A 27,949-nucleotide genomic window follows, 5' to 3' on the forward strand; every position below is an offset into this window, starting at 1 on the left:
ACTGTATTTGCGCAGAGGTCTTTCAAATGCAATTTATAAAAAAAAATACTTTAATGAATAAAAAAAAAAACTAACCAGTAAAGTTAGCCCTTTTTTTTGTATAATGTGAAAGATTTTATGTCGCGAGAATCATGATCTTTTTATTCTAAGCAAAAAAAAATTGTGATTCTCATTTTGGCCAGAATCGTACAGCTCTAGAGTCTTGCAGAAGGAGATTTTTTCCAAATGGGACAAATCTACGTTATCCCCGGGTCAGCAGATTAGGGTGAGACAGTTAGGGACTCTCTTTTCTGGTGCCTGAGATCTTCGGTCCAGGAAATCGCTGGTGGCTGAGATCTCCGGCCTTTCGGGCCGGGAAATCGTTCCTACCTCTTCATTGGACGGTGATCACAACGGACGTCGGCCTGAATGGCTGGGGTTGAGTACTGGGAGTACAATCGACCCAGGGCCTCTGGTCGAGGGAGGAATCCCAGTTACCGATCAATGAGCACGGCTTCGAGCGACCAGGCTATGCCTCTCCACATGGTCGATGAGACTACGAGGACGCCCGATCAGAATCCAGTCAGACAATGCCACAGCGGTGGCATATGTCAATGATCAAGGAGGAACAAGAAGCTCGGCTGCAGCACGGAAGGTCGATCACATCCTTCAGTGGGCAGAGCGACACATACCGGCCCTGTCGGCCATAAACATCCCGGGAGTAGAAAACTGTCAGGCGGACTATCTAAGTCGCCAGATGCTGGACCCAGGAGAATGATCACTGCATCAGGAGGTGTTCAGGCTTCTTTACCTGCGGTGAGGCACACCAGATGTAGATCTTCTGGCCTCTCAGCTCAGTTGAAAGGTGCGAAGGTTCGTGTCCAGGACAAGAGATCCTTGGGCGGACTCGACAGACGCATTGGTGGCTCCATGGGAGCGGTATTGGCCGATTTACGCCTTCCCTCCGCTCAAACTGTTACCACATCTGCTCCACAGAGTGGAGGCCAAGGGGATTCCAGTGATACTGATTGCCCCAGATTGGCCTCGGCATCCTCGGTACGGCGACCTGGTGGCAGATGCTCCTTGGCGGTTGCCGATGCGAGAAGACCTCCTATCGCAAGGTCTGACTCCATCCTGCTTTTCTGTCGCTGGTTTTGACGGCATGGCTGTTGAAAGCAGGTTCTAAGGAACCGAGGTCTGTTGGACTCGGTAATTTCCACTATGCTGAGGGTACAAAAATCTTCTTCTCTGAAGATATACCATATGGAAGGCTTATATCTCCATGTGTGAGGAGATGGGATGACATCCCCGCAACTATTCTGTGTCCAGGATCCTGCTGTTCTTACAGAGTGGAGTAGGACAGAAGTTGGCCTTGAGCACCATCAAGGTACAGATTTTAGCCTTGGCTGTTTTTTTCCAACAACCCCTGGTGTCTCACTCAATGGTGAGCACCTTTGTGCGAGGGGTTGGGCATGTAGTCCCTCCGGTGGGACCATCCCTACCTCCGTGGGATCTGAACCTGGTGCTATCGGCGCTTCAGAAACCACAGTTTGAAAACATCAGGGATCCAACAACACATCCTTGTTGGCTCTTTCCCAGAAAGTGGTCTTTCTAGTGGCTATTACATCTGCCAGGAGGGTTTCTGAGCTGGCAGCCTTGTCTTGCAAATTGCCCTATCTGGTTTTCCACAGGGATAAGGTGGTGTTGTGTCCGCAACCTTCTTTTCTGCCGAAGGTGGTTTCAGCCTTTCATCTCAATGAAGATATTGGGTTACCATCTCTGTGTCCTAAACCAACACATCCTAAGGAGGTGGCTCTCCATTCCCTGGATATGGTCCAGGCTCTAAGGGTATATCTGTCTGCCACGGCTCCCTTCTGGAAGTTAGATTCTCTGTTCATTTCAGTGGCTGGTCCGAAAAAAGGGCTGGCAGTCTCGTCGACCACCATTTCCAGGTGGATCAGACAGATCGTGGTCCAGGCTTACACCTTGAAGGGACAGGTGCCCCCCTTTCCTGTCATGGCCCATTCCACCAGGGCAATTGGGACCTCTGGGGCTCTCCAACATCAAGCGTCAGTCTCCCAGGTGTGTAAGGCGGCTACAGTGCCTTGCAAAAGTATTCGGCCCCCTTGAACTTTTCAACCTTTTGCCACATTTCAGGCTTCAAACATAAAGATATAAAATTTTAATTTTTTGTGAAGAATCGCCAACAAGTGGGACACAATTGTGAAGTGGAACGAAATCTATTGGATAATTTAAACTTTTTTAGAAAATAAAAAACTGAAAAGTGGTGCGTGCAAAATTATTCGGCCCCTTTACTTTCAGTGCAGCAAACTCACTCCAGAAGTTCAGCGAGGATCTCTGAATGATCCAATGTTGTCCTAAATGACTGATGGTGATAAATAGAATCCACCTGTGTGTAATCAAGTCTCTGTATAAATGCACCTGCTCTGTGATTGTCTCAGGGTTCTGTTGAAAGCGCAGAGAGCATCATGAAGACCAAGGAACACACCAGGCGGGTCCGTAATACTGTTGTGGAGAAGTTTAAAGCCGGATTTGGATACAAAAAGATTTCCAAAGATTTAAACATCCCAAGGAGCACTGTGCAAGTGATCATTTTGAAATGGAAGGAGTATCAGACCACTGCAAATCTACCAAGACCTGGCCGTCCCTCTAAACTTTCAGCTCAGACAAGGAGAAGACTGATCAGAGATGCAGCCAAGAGGCCCATGATCACTCTGGATGAACTGCAGAGAACTACAGCTGAGGTGGGAGAGTCTGTCCATAGGACGACAATCAGTCGTACACTGCACAAATCTGGCCTTTATGGAAGAGTGGCAAGAAGAAAGCCATTTCTCAAAGATATCCATAAAAAGTCTCGTCTAAAGTTTGCCACAAGCCACCTGGGAGACACACCAAACATGTGGAAGAAGGTGCTCTGGTCAGATGAAACCAAAATCGAACTTTTTACCCATAATGCAAAACGATATGTTTGGCGTAAAAGCAGCACAGCTCATCACCCTCAACACACCATCCCCACTGTCAAACATGGTGGTGGCAGCATCATGGTTTGGGCCTGCTTTTCTTCAGCAGGGACAGGGAAGATGGTTAAAATTGAGGGGAAGATGGATGCAGCCAAATACAGGACCATTCTGGATGAAAACCTGTTGGAGTCTGCAAAAGACCTGAAACTGGAACGGAGATTTAGCTTCCAACAAGACAATGATCCCAAACATACAGCAAAATCTACAAAGGAATGGTTCACAAATAAACGTATCCAGGTGTTAGAATGGCCAGGTCAAAGTCCAGACCTGAATCCAATCGAGAATCTGTGGAAAGAGCTGAAAACTGCTGTTCACAAACGCTCTCCATCCAACCTCACTGAGCTCGAGCTGTTTTGCACGGAATAATGGGCAAGAATTTCAGTCTCTCGATGTGCAAAACTGATAGAGACATACCCCAAGCGACTTGCAGCTGTAATCGCAGCAAAAGGTGGCTCTACAAAGTATTAACGCAAAGGGGGCCGAATAATTTTGCACGCCCCACTTTTCATTTTTTTATTAGTTAAAAAAGTTTCAAAAATCCAATAGATTTCGTTCCACTTCACAATTGTGTCCCACTTGTTGGTGATTCTTCACAAAAAATAAAAATAAAATTTTTATATCTTTGTTTGAAGCCTGAAATGTGGCATAAGGTTGAAAAGTTCAAGGGGGCCGAATACTTTCGGCCGTTCACACTTTCACAAAGTTCTACAAAGTTGATGTAAGCGCATCTTCTGATGCATGCTTTGGCCGCAAAGTTTTGCAGGCGGCCGTGTAATCGTTTTGTAGTCCCAATTTACACTCTTTTCTTGTTAGAGAAAGTTACATTTTGGTTGTCAGTGCATTCTGATGCATATGTTGGCCACAAGTTCTGATGTGGTTGGTTCAGGTGTTGACTCCTCCGTTGGGGAGCACCTCTGGTGGTGTGTGAAGTTATTTTTAGCTGTTCCCACCCCTCATTATGACACTGCTTGGGGACGTCCCTATGGTCAAGATTAATTGTGCTGTGTCAGTCAATGAACGAAAGAGAAAATAGGATTTTTGTACTCACTGTAAAATCCTCTTCTCTGAAGTTCATTGACGGACACAGCACCCACCCCTCCTATTAGTTTACATTATACTGCTTGTGTCAGAAACCATGAACCAGACTGAGACAGAAGTACAATTAAATCACACTTTATTAATAAAAAGGTAAATAGAGTAGGCGTAGTCAAAGCATAGCCAGAGTCCAGTAACCGGATAGAGTAGTCAGCCAGGCCAGAGTTCAGTAACCAAATCGGGTAATCAGCCAGGCCAGAAGTCAGGGATCCAAGTAGAGGAACAGCAAGCAGGATAAGGAGCCAGAAGGGATGTCAGCAAGCCAGTCTTTAAACAGGAAGGCAGGAGATGGTTTCTTGTGATGGGACCAAGGCAAAGGCAGAGATGAAGTGAGCTGGACAGCTTTAAGTAGGTCAGACGAGCAGGATCAGGAACAGCTGGGTAACTGGAGAGAGATGAGAGCTGGCAATTGGCCAACAGCTGAGCAGCCAGCCCAGAGAAGGAAGGGCTAAGCCAGCCCTGACAGCTTGTTGACGTAATGAGCTGCAGGAAGCAGGCTGAGGGGTTATTGCCAGAGGGACCGCCCCCTGGGCGGAACTGTACATTTCTGTTGTTTTTCACATGTATTACATGTTCTGCCTAGTCCTCTCCTGAAGGTGGCGTAATAACCCTATGGTCAAGATTAATGGAGCTGTTTCCATCAATGAACTTCAGAGAAACCGGAAAATTGTATACTTACCTTTCCATAATTTTCCTTTCCTGTCGCATCTTCATGGCAGCATACACTCTGGGTTGTGACTCTGCCCCCACAACCTGATAGGACCACATAGCTATAAGATGACGATACGGCCCCCCCCCCCCGGTATTCTCTGTATATATGAATCACCTTTCGCCGGTGGGTCATTGTATGCTGCCATGAAGATGCGACAGGAAAGGAAAATTACGGAAAGGTAAGTATACAATTTTCCGGTTTCCTGTCGCATCAGGGCAGCATACACTTTGGGGAGTAACTCGCAGACTGGGTGGGAGATGCAAAGGTAAAGGTTTATTAGCAAGGAATAGAAGAGTTGGCTTGAATAATGGACTTTCCAAAATCCACGGTTGATAGCCGTGCCGAGTCCACCTTGTAGTGAGATATAAAGGTGTTCCTGGAGGACCAGGTGGCCGCCCTGCAGATGGTTTCCGCTGAGACCCTACAATAAGCTGCCCAGGAGGTGGCCACTGCCCTGGTGGAATGCGCGCTCAAGTCTTCAGGAATTTTCAGAGCATTCAACAAGTAGGCCTTCTTAATGGTTTTCACCATCCATGAAGCAATGGTTCAGGCTGATGCTGCTTGACCTTCCCTAAGGCCGTAGGGAATGATGAAGAGGTTCTCTGATTTCCTAATAGATTTGGATGCTGAAGGGTACTTTAGGATGTTGCCCTTGACATCCAGAGGGTGAGGGTTGCCCTGGTCTTTGATGAGAGCTGGCAGGTTGATTTCCTGGTTGAAGTGGAATGAGGATGCCACCTTAGGGATAAAGCGATCCGAAGGTCTTAGAACTATCCTGTCTGGATGGATGACCAGGTATGGCTCTTTAGTCAGTAAGGCTTGCATCTCTGAAACCCTTTTCACTGACGTTATAGCAACCAGAAATGCAACTTTTAGCGTCAGGTCCCAGAGGGAAATGTTTTTCATCGGAAAGAAAGGTTCTTTAGATAGGGCCTCTAAGACGACCGATAGGTCCCATGTCGGAAAGGAGGGTTTTCTAGTAGGTCTTAGTTTAAGGCAGGCCCTCTGAAACTGCATGACAAGAGGGTCATGATCCCATTTAACCCCCGTCAGGGTGGATAGAGCTGACACTTGTACCTTCAGAGTACTGGAACTTAGACCTTTGTCCAAGTCTGACTGCGAGAACTCTAGGATTTGTGATGCCGATAGGGAGGATAGATCCCAGCCTTGGTCCTGGGCAAAGGCATCAAACTTTTCCCAGACCCTTCGATAGGTGCAGTTGGTGGTAGGTTTCCTGGCTTGGAGTAGTGTATCAACTACCTTCTGGGAGATACCTAGCCCTCTCAGTCTCCAGGCCATCAAGTGCAGTTTCTCTGGATCTGGATGGAGTAGCTGGCCGTGGGAGAGCAAGTCGGCTGACAGCGGGAGAGGAAGTGGGTCTGCCATGTTGAGCTGTAGGAGGGTGGTGAACCATGGCCTCCTGGGCCAGAAGGGAATCACAGCTACCACCAATGCTGTCGATCTCTTGAGCATCAGGAGGAATCTCGCTATGAGGGGAGTCAGAGGGAAGATATATCCGAGATGGAAGTTCCAGGGGTGCTGGAGGCAATCTGTCCCCTCTGCTGAAGGAAAGGGGATCCTCGACAAGAATCTCTAGCACTTCAAATTCGCTGGTGTCGCAGCAAGATCTATGTCCGGAGGGCCCCAGGTCTGAGAGATGAGGGTGAAGGCTTGTGGGCTCAGGGATCACTCGTTGGAGACAAATTTTCTGCTGAGAGTGTCGGCTAAGATGTTGTCGGTACCCGGAATGTAAGCTGCCTTCAGGTCTGACAGGTTCAACTGTGCCCATTCCATCAAAGGGAGAACTTCCTGCATCACGGAGGAGCTCCTGGCCCTCCCTTGCCTGTTGATGTAGGCGACAGCTACCCTGTTGTCCATTTTTAAGAGAACTTGCTTCCCCCTTAAGTGAGTGCTGAAGGCCAGAAGGGCTTGGAAGGCTGCCTTCATCTCCAGCACATTTGAGACCGAGTCCTGTACTTTGAATGCCCAACGGCCCTGCACCGCATGAGACTGGTAGTGTGCCCCCCATCCCTCCAGACTGGCTTCTGAGGTTACTATCCCTTGAGGAGGGGTGACTATATACTGTATCTGCAAATGCTCAAGTTGCAGGGACGAGTCCACCAATGTAATGACTGTTTGACTCCCTCCGAGATACGGATCATTTGGGTCATAGACGATCCGTCCCACTGGCGTAGGAAAGAGGTCTGTAGAGGTCTGGTGTTTCACTGTGCCCATTGGACCATTGGGATGGTCGCTGATAGAGAGCCTAGGAGGCTGAGGCATACCCTGGCTGATAGGGATTTTGCTAAAATTGCCCTTTTCACTTTCTGGATTAATAGGGAAGACTTCTCTGGAGGCAGCTGTATTGTATTAGTCCGGCTATCTAGTCCGGCTTCTAGGAAGACCATTCTCTGTGTGGGTTGAGCATTGCTCTTCCCCCAGTTTTTTAGCCACCCTAGTCTCTGCAGAGTGGAGACTAGGATTTTTCGGTGTTGTATCAGGGACACCTGGCTGTCTGAGAGGAGGAGGATGTCATCCAAATAGTGGTGGACTCTCAGTCCTCTCTCCTTCAGGTACGCGATGACGGGAACAAGGACCTTTGTAAATGTCCTGGGAGCTGTAGAGATTCTGAATGGAAGGCTTTGGAATTGGAAGTGCTCCTCATTCACCGAGAATCTGAGGAATTTTTGGAATGCTGTATGGATAGGGATATGAAGGCAAGCGTCCTGCAAGTCTATGGAAAGCATCCAGTCCCCCAGGTTTATAGCCTGGAGGATTTACTGCAGACTTTCCATTTTGAATGCCTCTACCCAGATAGAGTGGTTGAGGTTCTTTAGATCCAGGAAGGACGCAAGTCTCCTGACTTTTTCTTGAGTAGGAAAAGTGGGGAATAGAACCCCCGGCCTATAGGGGTACTTCCACAACTACTTAGTTTTGGACATATTCGGTTAGAACTAACCTTTTTTCCCGGGATGACGGGAGGTTTGTTGGGCAAAAAAGATCCCCCGGGGGGGTGTCCCCTGAATGACCATCTATGCCCGACATGGACGGTGGCTATCGTCCAGGGATCCCTTATTATTTCTGTCCAGACCAGCGTGAACTGTGAAAGTCTGGCCCCCACAACAACTGGTTGGGTGGGCGCACCTTCAAAAAGACTTCTGGTCAGTGGATGCCGGGGTCCTAGGATTTTGGAACTTCAGGAAGGATGTTTGAGGGTTCTTCCAATTCCTCCTATATTCCCTACCAGGCCTGTAGGTCTTAGCATCCCTGTACCTATCCGGGAGATTACGTTTAAAGGGAGGAGGCCTCTGTAGCTTCGGCTTTCTATCTGAGGGAATAAGCCCTGATTTCCCGCCAGTTACCTTCGATATGGCTGAGTCCAATTTTGCGCCAAAAAAGGTTCTCGCCATCATATGGGATGCGGCACCAGTTGGACTTGGAGGCAGGGTCTACCGCCCAGGGTTTTAGCCAGAGAGCTCGTCTGGCCATCACAGAAGACAACATGGCCCTAGATGCAGACTTAATTGCATCTACAGAAGCCTCTGCTACAAAATCCCCTGCAAAGCTTAGCTCCTGCAAGGCTGTAATTATCTTATCCTGGTCTGCGCCCTCGGAAACAAGCTTTTCTGTGTTCGCCGACCAGCTGGCAATAGCTTTACCCACTGCTGCGAGCACCACGGCTGGCCTGCACGCGCCTCCTGCCGCTAGGTAAGCTCTCTTTAGATCTGTATCTATCTTCCTATCTAGGACATCCTTGAACGTCACGGCGTCCTCGATAGGGAGTGTCACGTGCCTGGCTAGACGCATGAGGGATGCATCTACAATTGGCGGAGAAACCAGAGATTTAACTTTAGGCTCTTTAAGGGGGTATAATTTGGCAAGTCGGTTGTTTAGACTTACTTTCCTCTCGGGTTTCTGCCACTCCTAACTGATCAGCTCCTCCAGCTCTTCCATGAATGGGAAGGCTTCAGGTTCCCTCTTAAGATTTGGGAAATATTTTTTCCGCTTTTGCTGGGCCTCCTGAGGTTCCTCCCAATTAATGGCCTCCTTCACTGATCTAACGAAGGGCTCTATTAAAGAGAAATCAGAGCCAGGTGATTCCTCCAGTTCTTCCTCATCTGACAGGGAATCTTGTTCTCTAGATGTACTTGGGGGGAGCCGGTGAGGCACTTCGTAGTGACAATTCCGTGTCAGGATCGATACGTGGGGTAGAGGCCTCCGCAAGCTCTCTAGGTTCTTGCCCTTTTCTCCCTGGTGGCTTCATCGAAGCATCTGCGACAGGCTAGTCTGCCTGGAAGAGCTATGGCCCCACATATCCAGCAGGCATTTCAGGATGGACGGGAGTGGTGTGCTGGCAAATGATGCCTATGAGCAGGGGACCTTCTGCAGTGGGAGTGGGTGCGTCTTGAACGTGGCCTGAAGCGACTTCTCCTGTGACTCCCTTTGTCTGAGCATCTCCTTCCGCCTGAGTGGCTCTGCCTATGGCCAGAACGGCTTCTCCTGTGGGAGGATTCTCTGCGTCTTGATCCAGAAGATCTTGAGGACCTGATGGGGCTAACCATTTAGGTAACATTAGTGGTGTCCTGCTCTCTTTTTCGATCTTCTCTACTTACCAAGCTCCTCCCCTCTTACCTATTAGGCTGACGGTGATCTGCTGGGGCAGTGGTCTCCATAGATAGGGAATAGAGGAAGCCTAAGGGAGATAGGTAACACAAGGGGAAGAGGGATAAAGAAATGGGCAGAGAAAAAAGAGAGGGAGAAAAAATAGATAATTTACCAAATGCAGGATGGTGACACTGAGGAAGAAGCTGAGACAAGGTTTGCAGCAGAGGAAAAACATCAATCTGACACAGGAGGGCATTGGCATGGAAAAAGAGTTCTTTCCCTTTTAAAATTGGCGTCGGGGGCACATCCCGCTCGCGCATGTGCAGTAGCGCCGTGCGGCGCCATCTTGGAAACTGGAACAAGGCCATAGAATGCCCAAACCTGCGTACTGAGCATGCGCGAAAGCGGCAGGACGCTCGGGCAGTGACGGCTGACGCTGGGGGACTACAGAGCACAGGAAGCTGTAAAAAAATAAAAAACAAAGAGGGACTAAAAGGCAGCCAAGAGGAGGGAGGATAACACCAAGAAAAAATAAAAGCTGGAGACCACTGCAGGTAACTAAGCCTATTTAAGGCTTATAGGTTAAGGGTACTGTATGCCTTCAGCCTATTTAAGGCATACAGCGGCTGTAGTAATAATGCTCTTGCCTGTTTAAAGCACATCAGGCTGCAGAGAAATAGTATTAATACCCCTGAGATCACCAGAGTGGGGTTCCTTCCATTTAGCTTCCTTTAGAGGCTGTACCAGCAAGGACTTCCACCCAGGAAAGGCTAGAACCTGGCTGGGGCGAAGCGGTAAAAGGGTGATGATCCATGCGGTCCCAACAGGTGAGGAAAAGTAAGAGAATACCGGGGCAGGAGTCCGTATCGTCATCTTATAGCTATGTGGTTCTATCAGGTTGTGGGGGTGGAGTCACAACCCAGAGTGTATGCTGCCATGATGCAACAGGAAAAGGATTTTACGGTGAGCACAAAATCCTATTTTCTCCTTGGAAAACTGTGCCACTTTACAGGCATATTATAGACACCCCCTAGGCATGATATTTAAAGGAATATTTCATTTTTATTGTTTCACTTTAATCAGTCTTAAAATCACTGCTCCCGAAAAAATGTAAGTTTTTAAAACTTTTTTTTGCATTGATACATGTCTCCTGGGGCAGGACCCGGGTCCCCAAACACTTTTTAGGGCAGAAACTTGCATATAAGCCTTTAAAATTAGCACTTTTGATTTTTCACGTTCATGTCCCATAGACTTTAACGGTGTTCGCATGTTCAAACAAACATTTTTGCATGTTCGAACCGTGGTGGGGGGGGGGGGGGGGGGGTGAGTTTGGCTCATCCCTATTCAGCAACCAGTAGATTGCGGTCTTCTAGTAGATCGTGGACAGGTGACTGGTAGATCATGGTCTGGGCTTGCTAACCCACCATTCCAGAGTATCAGAGTACAATGCAGAGGTACTACCTGTAAAGTTGGAGGTGTAGTAGGGAGCAAGAGCCACATAAGCCAATGCCTCCTTTTGTAGTGCTGGCTCCTGTCCCATGTGGAGTGATACCAACTGCACTCCAACTCTTATCCCGGCTAGTGGCCTCCAGAGTGGTGCCAGCAGCAGGAAAGAAGAGATCTACAGATTAGTGTGAAGCAATACACTGGGCATAATAGTATAGGGCTGATTTCACACTTTCCTGTGGGTTTGCTGCACTTAGCCATAGACTTCTATTATATGATTCAGGTTTGGTGCACTTTTTGAAAGCGCACCAAAACTCCTGAGTTTTGGTGCGCTTTTAGAAAGTGCACCACACCTGCAGGATATAATAGAAGTCTATGGCAAAGTGCAGCTAACCCAAGAAATTTGCAGATGCACTGTGCTGCACCAGCGGTGTGGGTAAACCGCTGCACCTCAGTGTGAAAGCAGGCTTATAGTGGCCTCAGAATAGTAACGGTTCATTCACAAGTTTGGGCAGCACAGTGGTGTAGTGGTTAGCACTCTCACCTAGCAGTAAGAAGGGTCGCTGGTTCGAATCCCAACCACGACACTACCTGCCTGGAGTTTGCATGTTCTCCCTGTGCCTGCGTGGGTTTCCTCTGGGTACTCCGGTTTCCTCCCACAATCCAAAGACATGCAGGTAGGATAATTGGCTTCAGTCAAAAAAATTGGCCATAGTATATGAATGGGGACCTTCAATTGTGGGCTCCTTAAGGGTAGGGACCGATGTGAGTGTGCAATGTACAGGGATAGGGACAATTGTAGACACTCAGGTTGAACTTGATGGACTGGTGTCTTTATTCAACCTAACTAACTATGAAACTATGAAACAAGTGCAGCAAGCACTGCTGCTCCCTAAAGGATGCAAAATGTAGATCTATATGCAAAAGTCTTTACTCTGTGATAGGATTACTTCTACAGTTTGAGAGAGCTCAAACCTTAAATATAAAAACTGGTCTTTAGTGTGCAGGAGAGGTGTAGGCAAAGCTTAGGTATTTTTTTAGGGGCTAGGGTAAAACATGCCAGCAGCATGGTAGCCCTCTTAAAACAGCAGTACAATACCTCCTGTAATCAAGAGATTGAGACAGATATCAACCATTATTAGATGAAAAGATGTAATTAAGCCTGGGCCTTGGTGTTTATGGGAGAAGGAATGTCCTGGCCTTGGTGTAAATGGGTGGAGGAATGTCCTGGCATTGGTTTCCATGGGAGAAGGAATGTCCTGGTTTTGGTGTCTATGGGAATAAGAATATTTCATCACTGGTGTCAGTAACAGAACAGAGTTACTATACATTATACTGTATGCCCTATTGTTGGAATGAGGAATGCCCAGCATTGGTGCTCAATGACTATATACCACAGAAATGTTCTGTGTCCCGCATCAATGCTTTTGATTATGCTAGATGATGTTGATACTGGAACTATGCAGACACTGTTATATATCTATAGTGTAAGATCTCAGGCACTGCTGCACCTGATTTCTAGTTTCATGAGATTATGAACCAAGATGGCTGATGTCACACATTGCAGAATAAGGCATAGTCAGACAGCAGTGGAGAATGATCAGCTGAAGGGATTTAATACACAATAAAGGTGGCTAATCTTTTGTCCTCTACCTATGTTCACTTATCGCTCATTGCCAAATCTTAGCCTTACCTATCTAACCAAGCCAATATCTCTTACGTTCACCTTTAATCTTGACCTTAGGGTTATATTGCCACCTTCAGGAGAGGACTAGGCAGAACATGTAAAAACAGAAAAACTGCATAGTGCCACCCAGGGGGCGGTCCTACTGGCTATAACCCCTTATTCTGCTTCCAGCAGCTCAGTTTTTTTATGCCTAGTGTGGGAGAAGGACCTGGCTCCCGGTGGGGACCCTTGGTCCTTGGAATTTTTTCTTTTTTCTGCATTTTTGATTCCTGTGATCTACAATCAACAGCCGGGCTGTGTGACAGGCTGGATAATATAGATCCTGGTAGTCTTCCCAGCCTGGCCATGGAGCGTGAGCAGACCTTAACCAAGCGCTGGGTCAGCCACGACATGCCCCGTCTGATCCAGGGGTGGCCGGTGAGCTATATGCTCCAGGGCGCACATATGACAGGGCTACTGCTGTCCGTGTCACAGTGTGCTGTGGCCGACAGCCACCCCGTACTGCTCGGGTGATGGGTCTGTCCATGGAATGTGTTCAGCAATCCCTGCAGGAAGGGTAAGTATGGTTCCACCTGTCTCAGCAGGATGGAACAGCTGGGCATTCCCTGGGAGGTCAACTAGGGGGTCTCTCCCTTCTCTCCCTGTCCCTTTACCTCCTCCCCATGCTATGGGGAGGAGGTATGATTGGGCATAGGGGGTGTGGTGCACGTACCTGGCCGGGGGTCCTCTGGGGGGCTCTGAGTCCTGGCAGGGGGCTGCGCTGGGTGTTGGTGGTCCACTCATCCTTTTCCCTGTTTTTAGGCCACGGGGGGCCCCTCAGTCTGTGGCAGATAGGAGGGTGGGCATTTGTGACTTGCATTAGGTCCCTAAGTGGTGACAGGCAAGAGTGGGTCAGCATGGCGTCAGAAGCTGGCGCTTCTTCCCCAGACATCCCTGTTATTGCAACTGGTTCTTCTGCACCTGCGGTGCCTATGGACGCTCTGACGGCGGTCCTGGAGTCCTTTGTTGCCAGGGTGGAAACGACGTGTGGGCGCAAGGGGGGTAAAAAAGCCCCCTCCCCCTGCCGACTTCTAGGGAAAACTCTGATTCAGACTCGGGTCCCGCTGTGGCAGGCGGCCCCTGTTCTGAAGTTTTGGATGCAGACCAGGACTGTTCAGGCAGTGAGGATGACTCCGTGTCCAGGTCAGCACAGGAAAAAGCGCTAGTAGGAGCACTTATCACTGCGGTGCGGGATACTCTAAAGATGGTAGATACAGTGGGGGCATCTACAGAGGTGTCAGTACCTTTTGGGTCCCACAAGTCGGCCCGCACTGCTAAGGTGTTTCCCTATTTAACTTATTTTGATACGTTTATTTACAAGGAGTGGGGAAGCCCGCAGCGGGCCTTTTCAGCCCCGAGACGGATGGCGGTGCATTACCCCTTTGAGGAGAGTTTCCTGAAAAAATGGACATCTCCGATTGTTGACCCCTCGGTATCCAGGTTAAAATAAGGTAACCACGATTACGGTGGAAGGGACCCCTGCTTTCAAGGACCCTGCCGACAGAAATGCAGAGGCGGTTGCCCGGTCCATGTTTACTGTGGTGGGGTCAGCATTGCGGTCAGTGTTGGCCATGGCCCTGGTGTCACAGACACTTACTGAATGGGCAAAATTGTTGCACAGTGAGTTGGAGAAGCAACAAGTTTCCCCAGTCTGCGTGGAACTGGCAGACCAGTTGGTGCAGGGCCTGAAGTATGTCTGTGATGCGGCCTTAAATAAGGCCCCCTTGCTTTCTAGAGCCTCAGTATCTGCTGTGGTGCTACATCGCCTGATTTGGCTAAAATGCTGGTTTCAGGACCAGGTATCTAAGAAAGCACTGGCAGATTAAACCAGATTTGATACCTCAAAGTGAATGGGATTTTTAAGGCAATATACAAAAAATATATAATTCTTATAAAAAGATATTTTTATTATAAATACAAAAAACAAAAAAAGAGAGACACTATATATATATATAAAAAATCAATAATGTAACATGATTATATAATCATACAATCATGCATTAGACAATACAGCATACATGAATATATACAACAGATGAGCGGCTATTCCAACGTGTTTCGAAAAGTGCATGTAAATAGTTTTTTCTTTAGGGAAGCAACTCTCTGAAAGCACATAATAAACAATAAATATTACACAATCAAAAAATACACATAAAGAAGGAAAACACATGTTTTATATATCACCATTTACATAGATAGCACCAACATTTGACTACTCATATGTTCGCCCTTTACATCAAGGAGACAATTCTCTCTCCCTCACCAGAACAGCTGAAAAAGGACAGCCGAAAAAGGAAGGATCATCTGTTGATTTACCACTGTACTGCAAAGCCCAGGAGTCAAGAGGACTCAATAATAGATGGACCAAAAACTTCCTTTTAACATGTCAAACGGCCCAGGTGTGAAAAAACAACTGAGCCCTCAATCTCCGGGAAAAAGGGCAAAACCTAAGGCAGAAAGAACAATAAAGATACTTTTAACTTTACTTCTACTTTGCCATTTCTTTCGAAAGTAGAAAAAATATTACTATTACTTACGGCAATATTGAGGTCTGAGGCCTCATCCAAAGTCCAAAGACCAAAAATCTAAATTCCCACGTCTTTCTGCCATTGCACCCTAGTCTTGGAGACATGTGAGGTGTTACCACCTTTTTGGGCTCCTGGCGCCTGCCTTAAATAGCCCGAATCAGGATAACCGGCACCAAATAATCCTCCAATCAAAGGGGCTCTTTAGATGGAAAGGGAGGAGCCTGCGGCACTTTGTTTACAACCAATAATGCGTGTACATCCAAACAATCTAAGACATTAACATTCACCAACTCACCAAAAGTATATTGCCCACACATCGGAAAGCCCATCTTTGCCACCAACATACCCCATCGGCGGAGGGCCTCTCCGTGGAATCCAGCCCCGCCTTCTTCTCATTCTCTTATTGGATTAGAAAGGAACAAAAAGTATCTAAAGTCCTATATTAACTCTATTTAAAGTGATATCACCACTCTTTTGGGGATTATCATATGGTCTATTTTGAGTGATATCGCCACCCTTATGGGGACCATTTTCCGATCAATTCTAAATGGGCCACATGGATATAATATCCATGTAGGATGACAAATTCATCACAAACAACTCCAAAATATGCTTATCTGGTGTGATGTGTCAACCAAGGCACAACTCAAAAAACCACCCGACACAGCAAAAAGTTGAATAAATCTAAGATAACCACATTAACTGAAGTTAACAAAAAAAAAAATCCAAAGCCCACATAACAACCACAAAAAAGGAAAGAAAACCATTACCTTCCCTTGAGTCATATATGTGGGCTTACCTGTCCCGGGAGTACAGTGACAACAGATCCCGCTTGGGAGACTCATGTCCTGATGATTACTTAGATTAAAGGGGAAAAAGAAAAGAACCATGTGACGATAATGATGTTTACAAAAAAATATGATATTTATATGGAAAACCCATTATGATAAAAAAAATTAAAAAATAAAAACAACCCCCACATCCTATATCCAATCCAACCCATAATCGGCCACCATATTTTTCACTCAGTTTTACCTGAAATGAAGCCATCCAAGAATGGCCTGAAGCTCTCTGTCTCATTGAGACCTGGGGGGGTTGTGGCTTCTAAATGCCTAATCCAGCGCATTTCGCGCTGCAAAAGTATCTTGTTCCAGTCCCCACCTCTAAGTGGTATATGTACCCGATCCACAACAGTGAAGTTCACAGAAGGCATCCTATAGGCATGTGCCTTTGCTACATGTCTACCCAATGGAAGATACAAATTACAAATCCTCATACTAGAAAGATGTTTATTTATACGTTGGCTAAGTTCTTGTTTGGTCTTTCCAATGTAAAAAGCACCACATTCACATTGGAAAAGATAAACTACTCCTCTCGTTTTACAATTCGCAAAATGTTTTAATTGAAATTTCTCACCATTGGGTAACTTAAAAGATGTATGTTGTCTTATTACCTCACAGAAGGAACAGGACCCACATGGGTAAGTTCCCCAGGTTCTACAGGGATCTAGGCATTGACTTCCTTTTGTATTCACTTTGTGTCAGTGAATCTCCAATGGAGCCAGCCTTCCGATAGGTAATTTGAGGTTTTTTAGTGATCAAAGTTGACAGAACTGGATCATCGGTCAACACCGACCAATATTTAGTGAGGACCTTCCTCACTTTCTCGTGTTCGTTAGAGAAACGTAGTATTAGTCTAGTTGTGTCCTCTACATTTTTGAATTTCTTTTTCCCAAACAATAACGCCTGTCTATCTTGATTCTTTATGTGGTTAAAAGCCTTTTTCAGACATGTTTTGGTATAACCTCGTAGTAACAATCTCTTATTTAGTTTATCTGCCTCCAAACACTGGCAGATTTGCCCTTCCAGGGAGAGAGGCTATTTGGAGCCTCGCTGGATGACATTATTAAGAATGTTACCAGGGTTAAGAGTACATTGCTCCCACAGTCCAGGAAGGGTAAGGATCCACACTGTAGGCAAGGGCCCTCCTTTTCTGCTCAGAAGCGGATTTTTCATCCGCACGGGTCAGCGGGTAAGCATTCCCAGTTCGACAAAGTGCCCGCTGAAGGACAAAAGCGCCCTTGGTTTCGCAAGCCAAACAAACCTGCAAGCAAATCTGTTGCTGCATGAAGGTTCGCCCCGTCCGACTCTCGGGTGGGGGGGTCGCCTTCGGGAGTTTGCAGCTCGGTGGACCTCCCTACTTTCCGACCAGTGGGTCTGCAAACTAGTTTCATCAGGATACAAGATAGAGTTTCTTTCTTGTCCACCAAACAGATTTTTTCCCTCCAACCTTCATCTTCTTCCGGCTCGTCGGGAAGCCCTGTTCGGGGCCGTAAAGGACCTGCTGCTGCGCGGGGTGATAGTACCTGTGCTGATGCCAGAAAGGTTTCAGGGATTCTACTCCAATCTGTTTGTAGGCCCAAAGAAAGGGGGGGTTCGTCTGGTCCTGGATCTCAAGGCCCTCAACGGCTTTGTGAAAGTACAAAGGTTCAGGATGGAATCAGTTCGCTCCATGGTTTCTGAACTCCATCAGAGAGATTTCCTGCCGTTCTTGGACATCAAGGACGCATACTTGCATGTCCCCATATATATGTCAGGCATCAGAGGTTTCTGCGATTTGCGGTCGGGGGCGAGCACTACCAATTTGTAGCTCTCCCCTTACACCTAGCGTCAGCACCAAGGGTTACCTGGACGACCTCCTTCTGAGAGCAGCTTCTGCCTCAGAATTAAGAGAGAATATGGCGATCACCATACAGACGCTTTGGGAGTTTGTTTGGGTACTGAACCTCCAGAAGTCGTTGTTGGTGCCAACTCAATGCCTGGAGTACCTGGGCTTGCTTCTGGACTCCTCAGAGGCGAGAGTCTCTCCCTTCGGACAAGCTGCAGACTCTTCAAGCTGCAGTGAAGTTGTTGGTGTCCCGCAGGTAGTCGTCGCTGCGTTTTTGCATGCGAGTCCTGGGTCTCATGGTAGGCACTTTCAAGGCCGTACCGTATGCTCAATTCCACACTCGAGTCTTGCAGAAAGAGATCCTGTCCAAATGGGACAAATCTCCGTTATCCCTGGATGGTCAAATTCGGGTGAGCCAGCTAGTCAGGGAATCTCTTCTCTGGTGGCTGAGGTCTCCTGGCCTTCGGTCCGGGAAGATGTTCCTTCCTCTTCATTGGACAGTGATCACAACGGACACCAGCCTGACCGGTTGGGGGGGGGGGTTTGCAGCGTACAGTCAGCCCAGGGTCACTGGACGCAAGAAGAATCCCGCCTGCCGATCAATGTGCTGGAGCTTCGGGCAATCAGGTGGTGCCTCTCCACATGGTTACAGAGGCTGCAGGGGCGTCTGGTCAGGATCCAGACGGACAACTGGTGGGGTATGTCAACCATCAAGGAGGAACAAGGAGCTCGGCTGCAGCACTAGAGGTCACTCACATCCTGCGGTGGGCAGAGAGACGCGTGCCGGCTCTGTTGGCTGTATACATTCCGGGCATAGAAAACTGGCAGGCGGACTACCTAAGTCATCAGATGCTGGACCAGGGGAGAATGGTCACTGCATCCGGGTGTATTTTGGCTCCTTTGCCTAAGGTGGGGCACAACAGATGTGTATCTCTTGGCTTATTGATTAATTCGGAAGGTACAGAGGTTTTTGGCCAGGTCAAAAGATCTCTGGGAGGACACGGCAGACTCGTTGGTGGCTCTATGTGGGCATTATCGGCTGATTTATGCCTTCCCCCCACTCAAACTTCTACCATGTCTGCTACGCAGAGTGGAGGCCGAGGGGATTCTGGTGATTCCGATTGGCTCAGATTGGCCTCAGCGTCCTTGGTACGCCGACATAGTGCGAATGATGGCAGATGTTCCTTGGCAGCTGCTGATACGAGAGGACCTTCTGTCGCAAGGTCCAATACTTCATCCTGCTTTACCGTCGCTGGCTTTAACGGCATGGCTGTTGAAAGCCAGATGCTAAGGGACCGAGGTCTGTCAGATTCGGTCATCTCCACTATGCTGAGGGCACAGAAGTCATCTTTTCAGAAGATTTAACAACTTACGTGGGAGGCCTACGGCTCCATGTGTGAGTAGATGGGGTGGCGTCCACGCACATACTTAGTCTCCAGAATCCTGCTGTTTTTGCAGGGAGGAGTGGATCGGAAACTTGCATTAAGCACCATTAAGGGGCAGGTATCGGCTTTGGCTGTCTTTTTTCAGTGACCTTTGGCGACTCATTCGACTCATTCATTGGTGAGTACGTTTGTTCAGGGGGTTTGACATGTGGCCCCTCTGATTCGACTATGGCTGCCTCCGTGGGACTTGAATCTGGTGCACTCGGTGCTTCAGAAACCGCCGTTTGAAAACATTAGGGAGATTCCCTTATTCACACTCTCTCAGAAAGTTGTCTTTCTATTGGCTATTACATCTGCCAGGAGGGTTTCTGAGTTGACGACCTTGTCATGCAAGTCTCCCTACTTGGTCCTCCATAAGGATAAGTGCGTCCGCAGCCTTCATTTCTTCCAAAGGTTTTTTTTTGGCTTTTCATCTAAATGAGGACATTGTGATCCGTCCTTATGTCCTTGGCTGTTACATCCCAAAGAGGTTGCTTTGCATTCCTTGGACGTGGACTGGGCTCTGCAGGTGTATCTGTCTGCTACGGCTTCTTTCCGAAGGTTGCACTCACTGTTTGTATTGTGGCTGGTCCTAAGAAGCGCCTGGCGGTCTCATCGGCCACCATTTCTCGGTGGATCACACAGATCGTGGTTCATGTCTTAAGGGGGCGGGCGCCCCCCTTTCCTGTCACATCACATTCTACCAGGGCAATTGATGCCTCCTGGGCTTTCCGATATCAAGCGTCTGTTTCCCAGGTGTGTAAGGAGGCGACCTGGTCGTTCGTTCACACTTTCACAAAATTTTACAAGGTTGATGTGAGCGCATCTTCGGATGCTTGCTTCGGCCACAAGATTTTGCAGGTGGCTGTTTAAGGTTGCAACTCCTCTGTTGAGGAGTTCTGGTTGTTATGCGTGGAGTTTATCTTCCTGGTGTTCCCACCCCTCGTTTTTTTGACACTGCTTGGGGACGTCCCTAAGGTCAAGATTAAAGGTGTTGTGTCCGTCAGTGAACGAAAGAAAAAATAGGATTTTTGTACTCACCGTAAAATCCTTTTCTCTGAAGTTCATTAATGGACACAGCACCCACCCCTCCAATTAATGTTTGTACTGCTTTTTGACAAACTGAGCTTCTGGAAGAAGAGTGAGGGATTATAGCCAGTAGGACCGACCCCTGGGCGGTACTGTGCAGTTTTGCTGTTTTTACATGTTCTGCCTAGTCCTCTCCTGAAGGTGGCGATATAACCATAAGGTCAAGATTAAAGGTGCTGTGTCCATCAATGTACTTCAGAGAAAAGGATTTTACGGTGAGTACAAAAATCAAAAATTTTCCTACAAAATCATTTCTGTTCTTGTATGTTGCACCTGTTAAGTAGTCCAGCAATAGTAATTGTCCAACAGAATCAGGGCTCTTTCACATGGGCTGTCCGCCCGGCGGACTCTGCTTTGCTCAGCAGGGGAACGCTCCGCTGATCCCTGCTGAGCAGGCGGGTGGCAGGTCCGTCTCCGCTCACTGTGCAGAGATGGACCTGTTATAGCCCCGCTCTCCTCTATGGGGATACCAGATGAAAATGGGCCACCTGTCCATTTTCATCTGATCCACCAGACGGATGAGTCCTTATCCTTCTCGATTTTGCGGAGAGTATAAGATCGGATAGCAGATAGTGTCAGCGGACATGTCAACGCTGACATCTACTGCTCCATGGGGCTGAATGGAGCAGGCGGACCTGATCGGAAAGCCTGTGTGAAAGGGCCCTTAGAAATAACAGAAGCTGTGACCTAGTAAACAATTAAATCAGCAAATACAGGACATTTGTTGCACAAGGTATAGCGTTAGCCTTCCTAGCTGCTAACACGCTGAATGTGGTAATAAACTCAACCTTCTTTTGAATACAGGTGAAAACCAAGTGCCTGGACCTTGGAGCAAAGAGTGTGTCACTGGCCCTTGCTGACATGGCCTCATCAGAAGCTCGTGAAAAAGTGATGGAACAAGCTATAACTGCCCTGGGTGAGGGAAATGATTGATATAGCAACTCACATGCTGTAAAAATTTAATGGCAGGTGTCACCAGAGCTAGATTGTTGTCATGTATGGCTGTAAAGAAAATCACATTGGTACAGTGGGAACTGAACCCAGTGCAGTTGGAAATCGGCCATGACTGGAAGATATGGATACCAAAATGTACAACAAAAGAAACCAGCGCACAAGAGCAGGGAGAAGCTGAGGGCATCCATGAATGGGGAAAACCTGGCAGTGGGGGTGGCATCAATGTCCCCACTGCGCTGAGCCGAACTGGGGACTCACTCACCGGCGGGCTCTGGGTAGCTAGGCGTGCTGGTGATGGAAGGGAAGAAGCAGCAATCAGCGGGAGCTCCGTGCTCCACGTGTCAGAGTACTGGGCCAGCTGGCATACTGTCAGGGAGAGGAGTGAAGCCGCAGTCCACTGGTAGATATTACAATGCTTTCTCCGTCTGAGCTCAAGCTGGCATGTGGTTGCTCCAAGAGTTGGGTGGGAATGCCCTGGTCCAAGTACGGAAGCCGGGAGGAGAGAACCGAAGCACGGTCGGTTAGCATGGATAGCGTCCAGTGCTGGTCGAGACTATGGTGGATAGTCAGGCTCTTTTTAAGCAGGGTCCACTCCCTGACAGTATGCCGGCTGGCCTGGTACTCAGACATGTGGAGCATGGAGCTTTTGCTGATTGCTGCTTTCTTCCCTTCCATCACCAGCATATCCAGCTGCCCACAGCCCGCCAGTGAGTGAGTCCCCAGTTCGGCTCAGCGCAGTGGGGACAATGGTGCCACACCCACTGCCAGGTTTTCCCCATCTGTGATTGCCATCAGCTTTTCTCTGCTCTGGGATCCCTCCAGTGTCACCGTAAGCTTTTATCTTCTATCCGTTTTAACATTACAACTACTTTGACGTTTGAATTTTTTTGAATAAACTGTCCACATCATTGTATTACTGCTATTGAGACATTTTTCATTGGTTTTAACCCATTGTACGCTGGTTTATTTTGTTGTACATTATACTATAAAAATTCTAAACATTAATCTTTTTCTCCTATGATGGAAGGCTTCAAGTGAAAGTAGGCATCCCATAACAGCCTCAGATGACTGCATTTCGTTTGCTACTATTACAGACATTCTCTCATACTATTCTGACAGTTGTGATAATACTGTGATGTTTCAGTCATAGTTAAATACAATGCTTTCAAGTAAATGGATGAAAATTGTGTATTTACCACACTTTGCTAAATGTATCCTTTCCAGCCTTTTCTGTCCATTTTGCAATATTCTTTCCACTGCCTGAAATAGAGATCTGCATGTTCTGTTTAAATAGATGTACCTGTTCACATTTTATTTCCACAGTTAGTATGTCTAGTGGCCCTTCAGCAAATCTTCCATTGAACCTAACATTTAAAAGAAAAGTATAGGGCTTTCCTTTTATTTCAGAATCACACTGTACTTACCTAGGTGGATGCAGGTTCTCTAACACTGAGAACTGAGCGATCTAATACTGCTGCTTGCATGGTTCCCAGAGCTCCCTAAGCAGAGGGCTTCTGACTGTCAGTCAGTAGCTCTCTGCTATGCCCCCTCGCACTTTCTGGAGCACTGGGCTGTGGCAGGAGCAGTCAGTTAAGGCTCTCAGCGGCTCGCTGGGAGGCTGAGCCAGGTGCCAGTCCAGGAATGTGGGCGGATCCTGACCATATGGTCGTGATCCTTCCCAAGCCTGGACCGGCTTCAGCCCACTGTCTGCTGAAAACATGTTACAGGAGTGCAGAACAAACTGCACTCCTGTGATCCACAGGAGATGTACAGCCAAGCAAAGTGTCCAAATATTAAAGTGGGATACCCCCTAAAAAAAAAAAATTAAAAGTCAGCAGCTACAAATACTGCAGCTGCTGGCTTTTAATAATCGGACACTTACCTGCCCCAGGGTCCAGCGATGCGGGGGAACGAAGCCCCCCCCCTCGCTCCCCGCTCCGCTCGCGCCGCCGTCATGCATACTGTGGGCACCCGGCTGTGGCTTCACAGCCGGGCACCCACTGCGCATGCGCGAGCGGCGCAGGGCGCCGTGATACGCCGTACAGTCACCTGGGACACATGACAGGTCCCAGGTGAATGTGCGGCGCGAGGGGAAGTGATGTCACCAGCCCGGGCAATGAGGAAGGCAGATTACGAGGGACCCCCTAGCAACCGGTATTTAGAGGTGAGTAAAAATGTTTTTTTTTTTTGCCAATTATTTTTTTTTTTTTTTTTTTACGAATTTTAAGCAGTTTTAATTTTTTGGTGGCAACACCACTTTAAGCTCACCCTCAATCAAAATACGACATGAATAGAATTGTGTGAACTGTAGTACAGTTTGATACAGAACAGTTTAGCTAGATAAACTGTTTTAGTTTAAAGCTGACATTTAGTTTTTTTAAACAGTACAAGGGACTGAATGAAGTGTCCCATGTGTCCCTTGTGCTGATGGCTGCTGTGTTTGGTTGAAATTCAGAGTCCTCTGCTCCCGCAGCAGTGATCTTCCGGTGCTGCAGGGGTTAATATGACCGGCTGCAGCTGTGACAGGCACTGGCCAAGTGGTGATTATGCCTTGTTTGTGCTTGATGAGTGTCTGTCAAAGGTGCAGCTTCTAATATTAATCCCACAGCACCTAAATGGACTCTGCTGTGGGGAAATCCAGAGTCTAGGGGATTTCAGATTGCAACCTAAGACAGCAACCACTCTTCATTCATGGTAAGTACCATCTCTGGCGCTGTAAAAAAAAAAAAAAAAAAAAAAAAAAAAAAAAAAAAATATATATATATATATATATATATATATATATATATATATATATATATATATATATATATATATATATATATATATATATAAAGCTAAGAAGTTCTTGCTTTACTTGCTGCATGTTTGTTAAGGAAAACTCATTGGAATGGTATGACAGCAAGCAACAAGCATTTTTAAAAGGAATTCAGCAATGTCATTCCATATTTCTCTGAGCACAGGAAATAACAATTCAGCCTACAAAGTTTTTTTTCAAAATTCATTCATTTGGCACCTGCTTCATACTTTCGTTTTTAAATACGCCTCATTGATCTACAAGGAACAGCCCCATTTCAACCCTTGAGAAAAATGAACCTTGTCACTGATAAGTGTGCTTTATCTGGTGTCTCTGCGTTATTACCTACAGAAATTATCCATTGGCTGTTTGTCTCCCGTAATCAGGGTGGACTGATGTTTGAATAGATTAATTAAGATTGTCAGAGATTTTACAAAGGAACATTGCATGTCAGCGAGATCACATATAGTAGATACTATGGCACTTAGATTAGGTGTGTTTGGTTTGCTGAACAGATGTATGCAGTTTAGAGTCCATGCACATTAGAAGCAGAAAAAAATGGCAGAGCCTCTGGCACAAAAAGTGCCATAAAAAAATGCTCAGGGTAGCTCATATTGAACAAGAGTTTAGGGAAGTTTATGGGCTTTTGCTTTTATAAGCATTTCTTCCAAAAGCTTCTCATATTTTTTCAATGTACACTTGAAAACACCAAATGTGTTTTATACGCTGTTTATAAGCGTTTAGTGGTTCTTTTTCTGCCTGAAAACTCCTCTCAAAAACACACTTGTGATGGGGGCTTTTTTTCTGCCTCTAAACTCTACTCTTGAAATATGCCTCTAATTGCCCTAACCTAATGTGTAAGACCGGTGTGCACGGACCCCTAATCAAGAACTAGACCCATCAAGTTAAAGAGGAAGTAAACCCTGATGGGTTTACTTCCTCTTTTTTTCCCTGCAAAGGTAAAGCATAATGGACTACTATGCATCGCATAGTAGCTCATTATGTGTCACTTACCTGACACAGGAGCCAGCGAAGTCGCCGCTGTCCCCTGTAGTCCGCCGCATCCATGTTGCTTGTGGCGTCTCGCAGCTCCGACGAATCACAGCGGCGCAACCACGATGACGTCACTCCCGCGCATGCGCACGGGAGTCGCGCCTCGCAGCTCCGCCGCTGTCATACGGCGAAGCCGCGATGACGTCACTCCCGCGCATGCGCACGGGAGTCGACAAATTTGGCAAATCCATTCTTGGATTTGCCGCATTTAGTGCGCCTGCGCGCCGCTGTCTACGGAGCATTCGCCGTAGACAGCGGTGCCCATTTTCGGGCAAATATCTCCTAAACCATATAGGTTTAGGAGATATTGCTTGGACCTACAGGTAAGCCTTAATCTAGGCTTACCTATAGGTCCAAGTTGTTTGGAAGGGTTTACTTCCTCTTTAAAGTGTTGTTTTAAAAAAATAATAATAAACATGTTATTGCCTCCTCTGTGCAGTTGTTTTTGCACAGAGCAGCCCAGATCCTCCTCTGCTCAGGTCCCTCTTTGCTGCTCCTGGCCCCTCCCTCCTTTTAAGTTCCCCTCAGCCAGCAGCTTGCTACAGGTTGTCACCCAAGTCAGAGCTCCGTGTATCCATTCAGACCCTGAGCCCTGACCTGGCCCTGCCCCCTCTCCCACCTGATTGGCTGACTGACTTTGATTGACAGCCACTGGAGCCAATAGTGCCGCTTCTCTGTCTCAGACAATTAGTAGGAGTGTACTGGATGGCTGAGGGGATCTTGGACTTTGGAGACAGAATGAGCTCAGGTAGGTAATGGGGGGGGGGGGGGGCTGCTACAAACAGAAGTTTTTTTTTATCTTAATGCATAAATGAATTTAGATTAAAAAACTTTCTGCCTTTTATAAGTCCTTTTAACTGTTTCCCTAAACAGTTCCATTCAAGGCATGCCATGAATGATAACTGTCACAGATACTTCTGCTCTCAACCAAACAAGCCATCGAATGGCTGCTGTCATAACTGATCACATGAGCAACACCAGTTGCAGATTAAACATAGGCTAAGATGGAAGCTTCCTTGGCAGAAAGGAGAGGAGGATTTAGTTCCACTTTAAAGCGATTGTAAAGGATTTTTTGAAAAATAACAGACATGTTCTATTTACCTGCCCTACTTATCCTCCCTTTCTGGGGTCCCCTGCTGGCGCTTTCGAGTACCCCCCCATGGAAGCTGGTTGCTGGGGGATTATTCATGCACCTTGATCCCAAGCTGCACTTTGTGCATCTATCTCGGCCTGGCTCCCCTCTCCCTTGTCACTGGATTTGATTGAGAGCAGCAGGAGCCAATAGCGCCAATGAGGAGGGAGAGAGAGAGCAGCGCTACTGCTCTCAGGCACAGTGCTAGGCCAATATCGGGCTCAGGTAAGAATTAAGGGTGCAGGGGGAGCTGCACCTAAAAGATTTTTTTACCTTAACCGCTTAAGGACCGGGCCTATTTTTGACACTTGTTTACAGTATTTTTTGCTAGAAAATTAGAAAATTACTTAGAACCCCCAAACATATTTTATATATATATATATATATATATATATATATATATATATATATATATATATATATATACATACATGCATACCCCACTTTTAAGTGCACAATGGAGTTTATTCCCTAAAGCTGGAAAGTGCAAAATCAGGCTCACTTCTGCATGGAAACCAATGAGCTTCCAGGTTTTATTACCAAAGCTAAATTGAACAAGCTGGGGTTAGAAGCTCATTGGTTTCTATGCAGAAGTGAGCCTGATTTTGCACTTTCCAGCTTAAGGGAATAAACTTCATTGTGCACTTAAAAGTGAGGTATGCGTGTGTGTGTGTGTGTGTGTGTGTGTGTGTGTGTGTGTGTGTGTGTGTGTGTGTGTATATATATATATATATATATAATATATTTATACATATACATATACATTTTTTTTGCAGAAACTCTGGAGAATAAAATGGTGGTCCTTGCAATATTTTATGTCAGACGGTATTTGCAAACAAATTTTTTTGGGGAAAAAAATACACCTTTTTGAATTAAAAAAGAAAACAGTAAAGGTTTGAAAATTGCGCACACTCGTGGAATGACGACAAACGACAGTACCTAAAAATCTCCATAGGCGATGATTTCATTTTTTTTTTTTTTTTTACGGTTACCAGGTTAAAGTTACAGAGGAGGTCTTCTGCTAGAATTATTGCTCACACTTTGATGATCGCAGCAATACCTCAAATGTGTTGTTTAACTACTTAATGACCGCAATATAGCCGAATGACGGCTACAGCGCGGCTTGATAACTCTAGGGTGGCGTACATTGACGTCCTCCCAGAATCTTGCTCCCGCGCACCCCCTGGAGGACCTGGCGTATCACGGATTGCGGTAAATGGCCGCTGCCAGTGTCGGGTAACTGCTAGCCCACCCCCCCACACAGTTAGAATCACTCTCCAGGACGCACTTAACCCCTCCCCTGACCCCTAGTGGTTAACCCCTTCACTGCCAGTGACATTTTTACAGCAATCAATGCAATTTTATAGCATTGATCTCTGTATTAATGCCAATGATCCCAAAAATGTGTAAAATTGTCCGATGTGTCCACCATAATGTTGCAGTCATGATAAAAATTGCTGATTGCCACCATTACTAGTAAAAAAAATATATATATATTAATATATGTAGAATATGTATTGGCCTAAACTGAGGAAAAATATATATATATATTTTTTTTTTGGGGGGGGGGGGGGATATTTATTATAGCAAAAAGTAAAAAAAAGTGTTTTTTTTTTTCAAAATTGTTGCATTCTTTTGTTTATAGCACAAAAAATAAAAACCACAGAAGTGATCAAAGACCGCCAAAAGAAATCTCTATTT

The 27,949-nt window shown here is 46.7% G+C and overlaps 1 protein-coding gene across 2 annotated transcripts in view; it reads left to right on the forward strand.

The window, feature by feature from the left end:
- Positions 1-27,949, forward strand: part of HSD11B1L (hydroxysteroid 11-beta dehydrogenase 1 like) — a 132,699-nt gene that overhangs the window by 63,991 nt on the left and 40,759 nt on the right. For both annotated transcript variants that reach the window (XM_077475578.1, XM_077475577.1), the window contains exon 3: positions 21,117-21,228. In XM_077475578.1, coding sequence (XP_077331704.1) covers positions 21,117-21,228 — 112 coding nt within the window. The remainder of the gene's footprint in view (positions 1-21,116; positions 21,229-27,949) is intronic.

Source organism: Lithobates pipiens, unplaced genomic scaffold (genome assembly GCF_037356315.1).
Source record: "Lithobates pipiens isolate NorthernLeopardFrog02 unplaced genomic scaffold, aLitPip1_a1.2 Scaffold_13, whole genome shotgun sequence".
In the NCBI taxonomy this organism is placed as follows: Eukaryota; Metazoa; Chordata; class Amphibia; order Anura; family Ranidae; genus Lithobates; species Lithobates pipiens.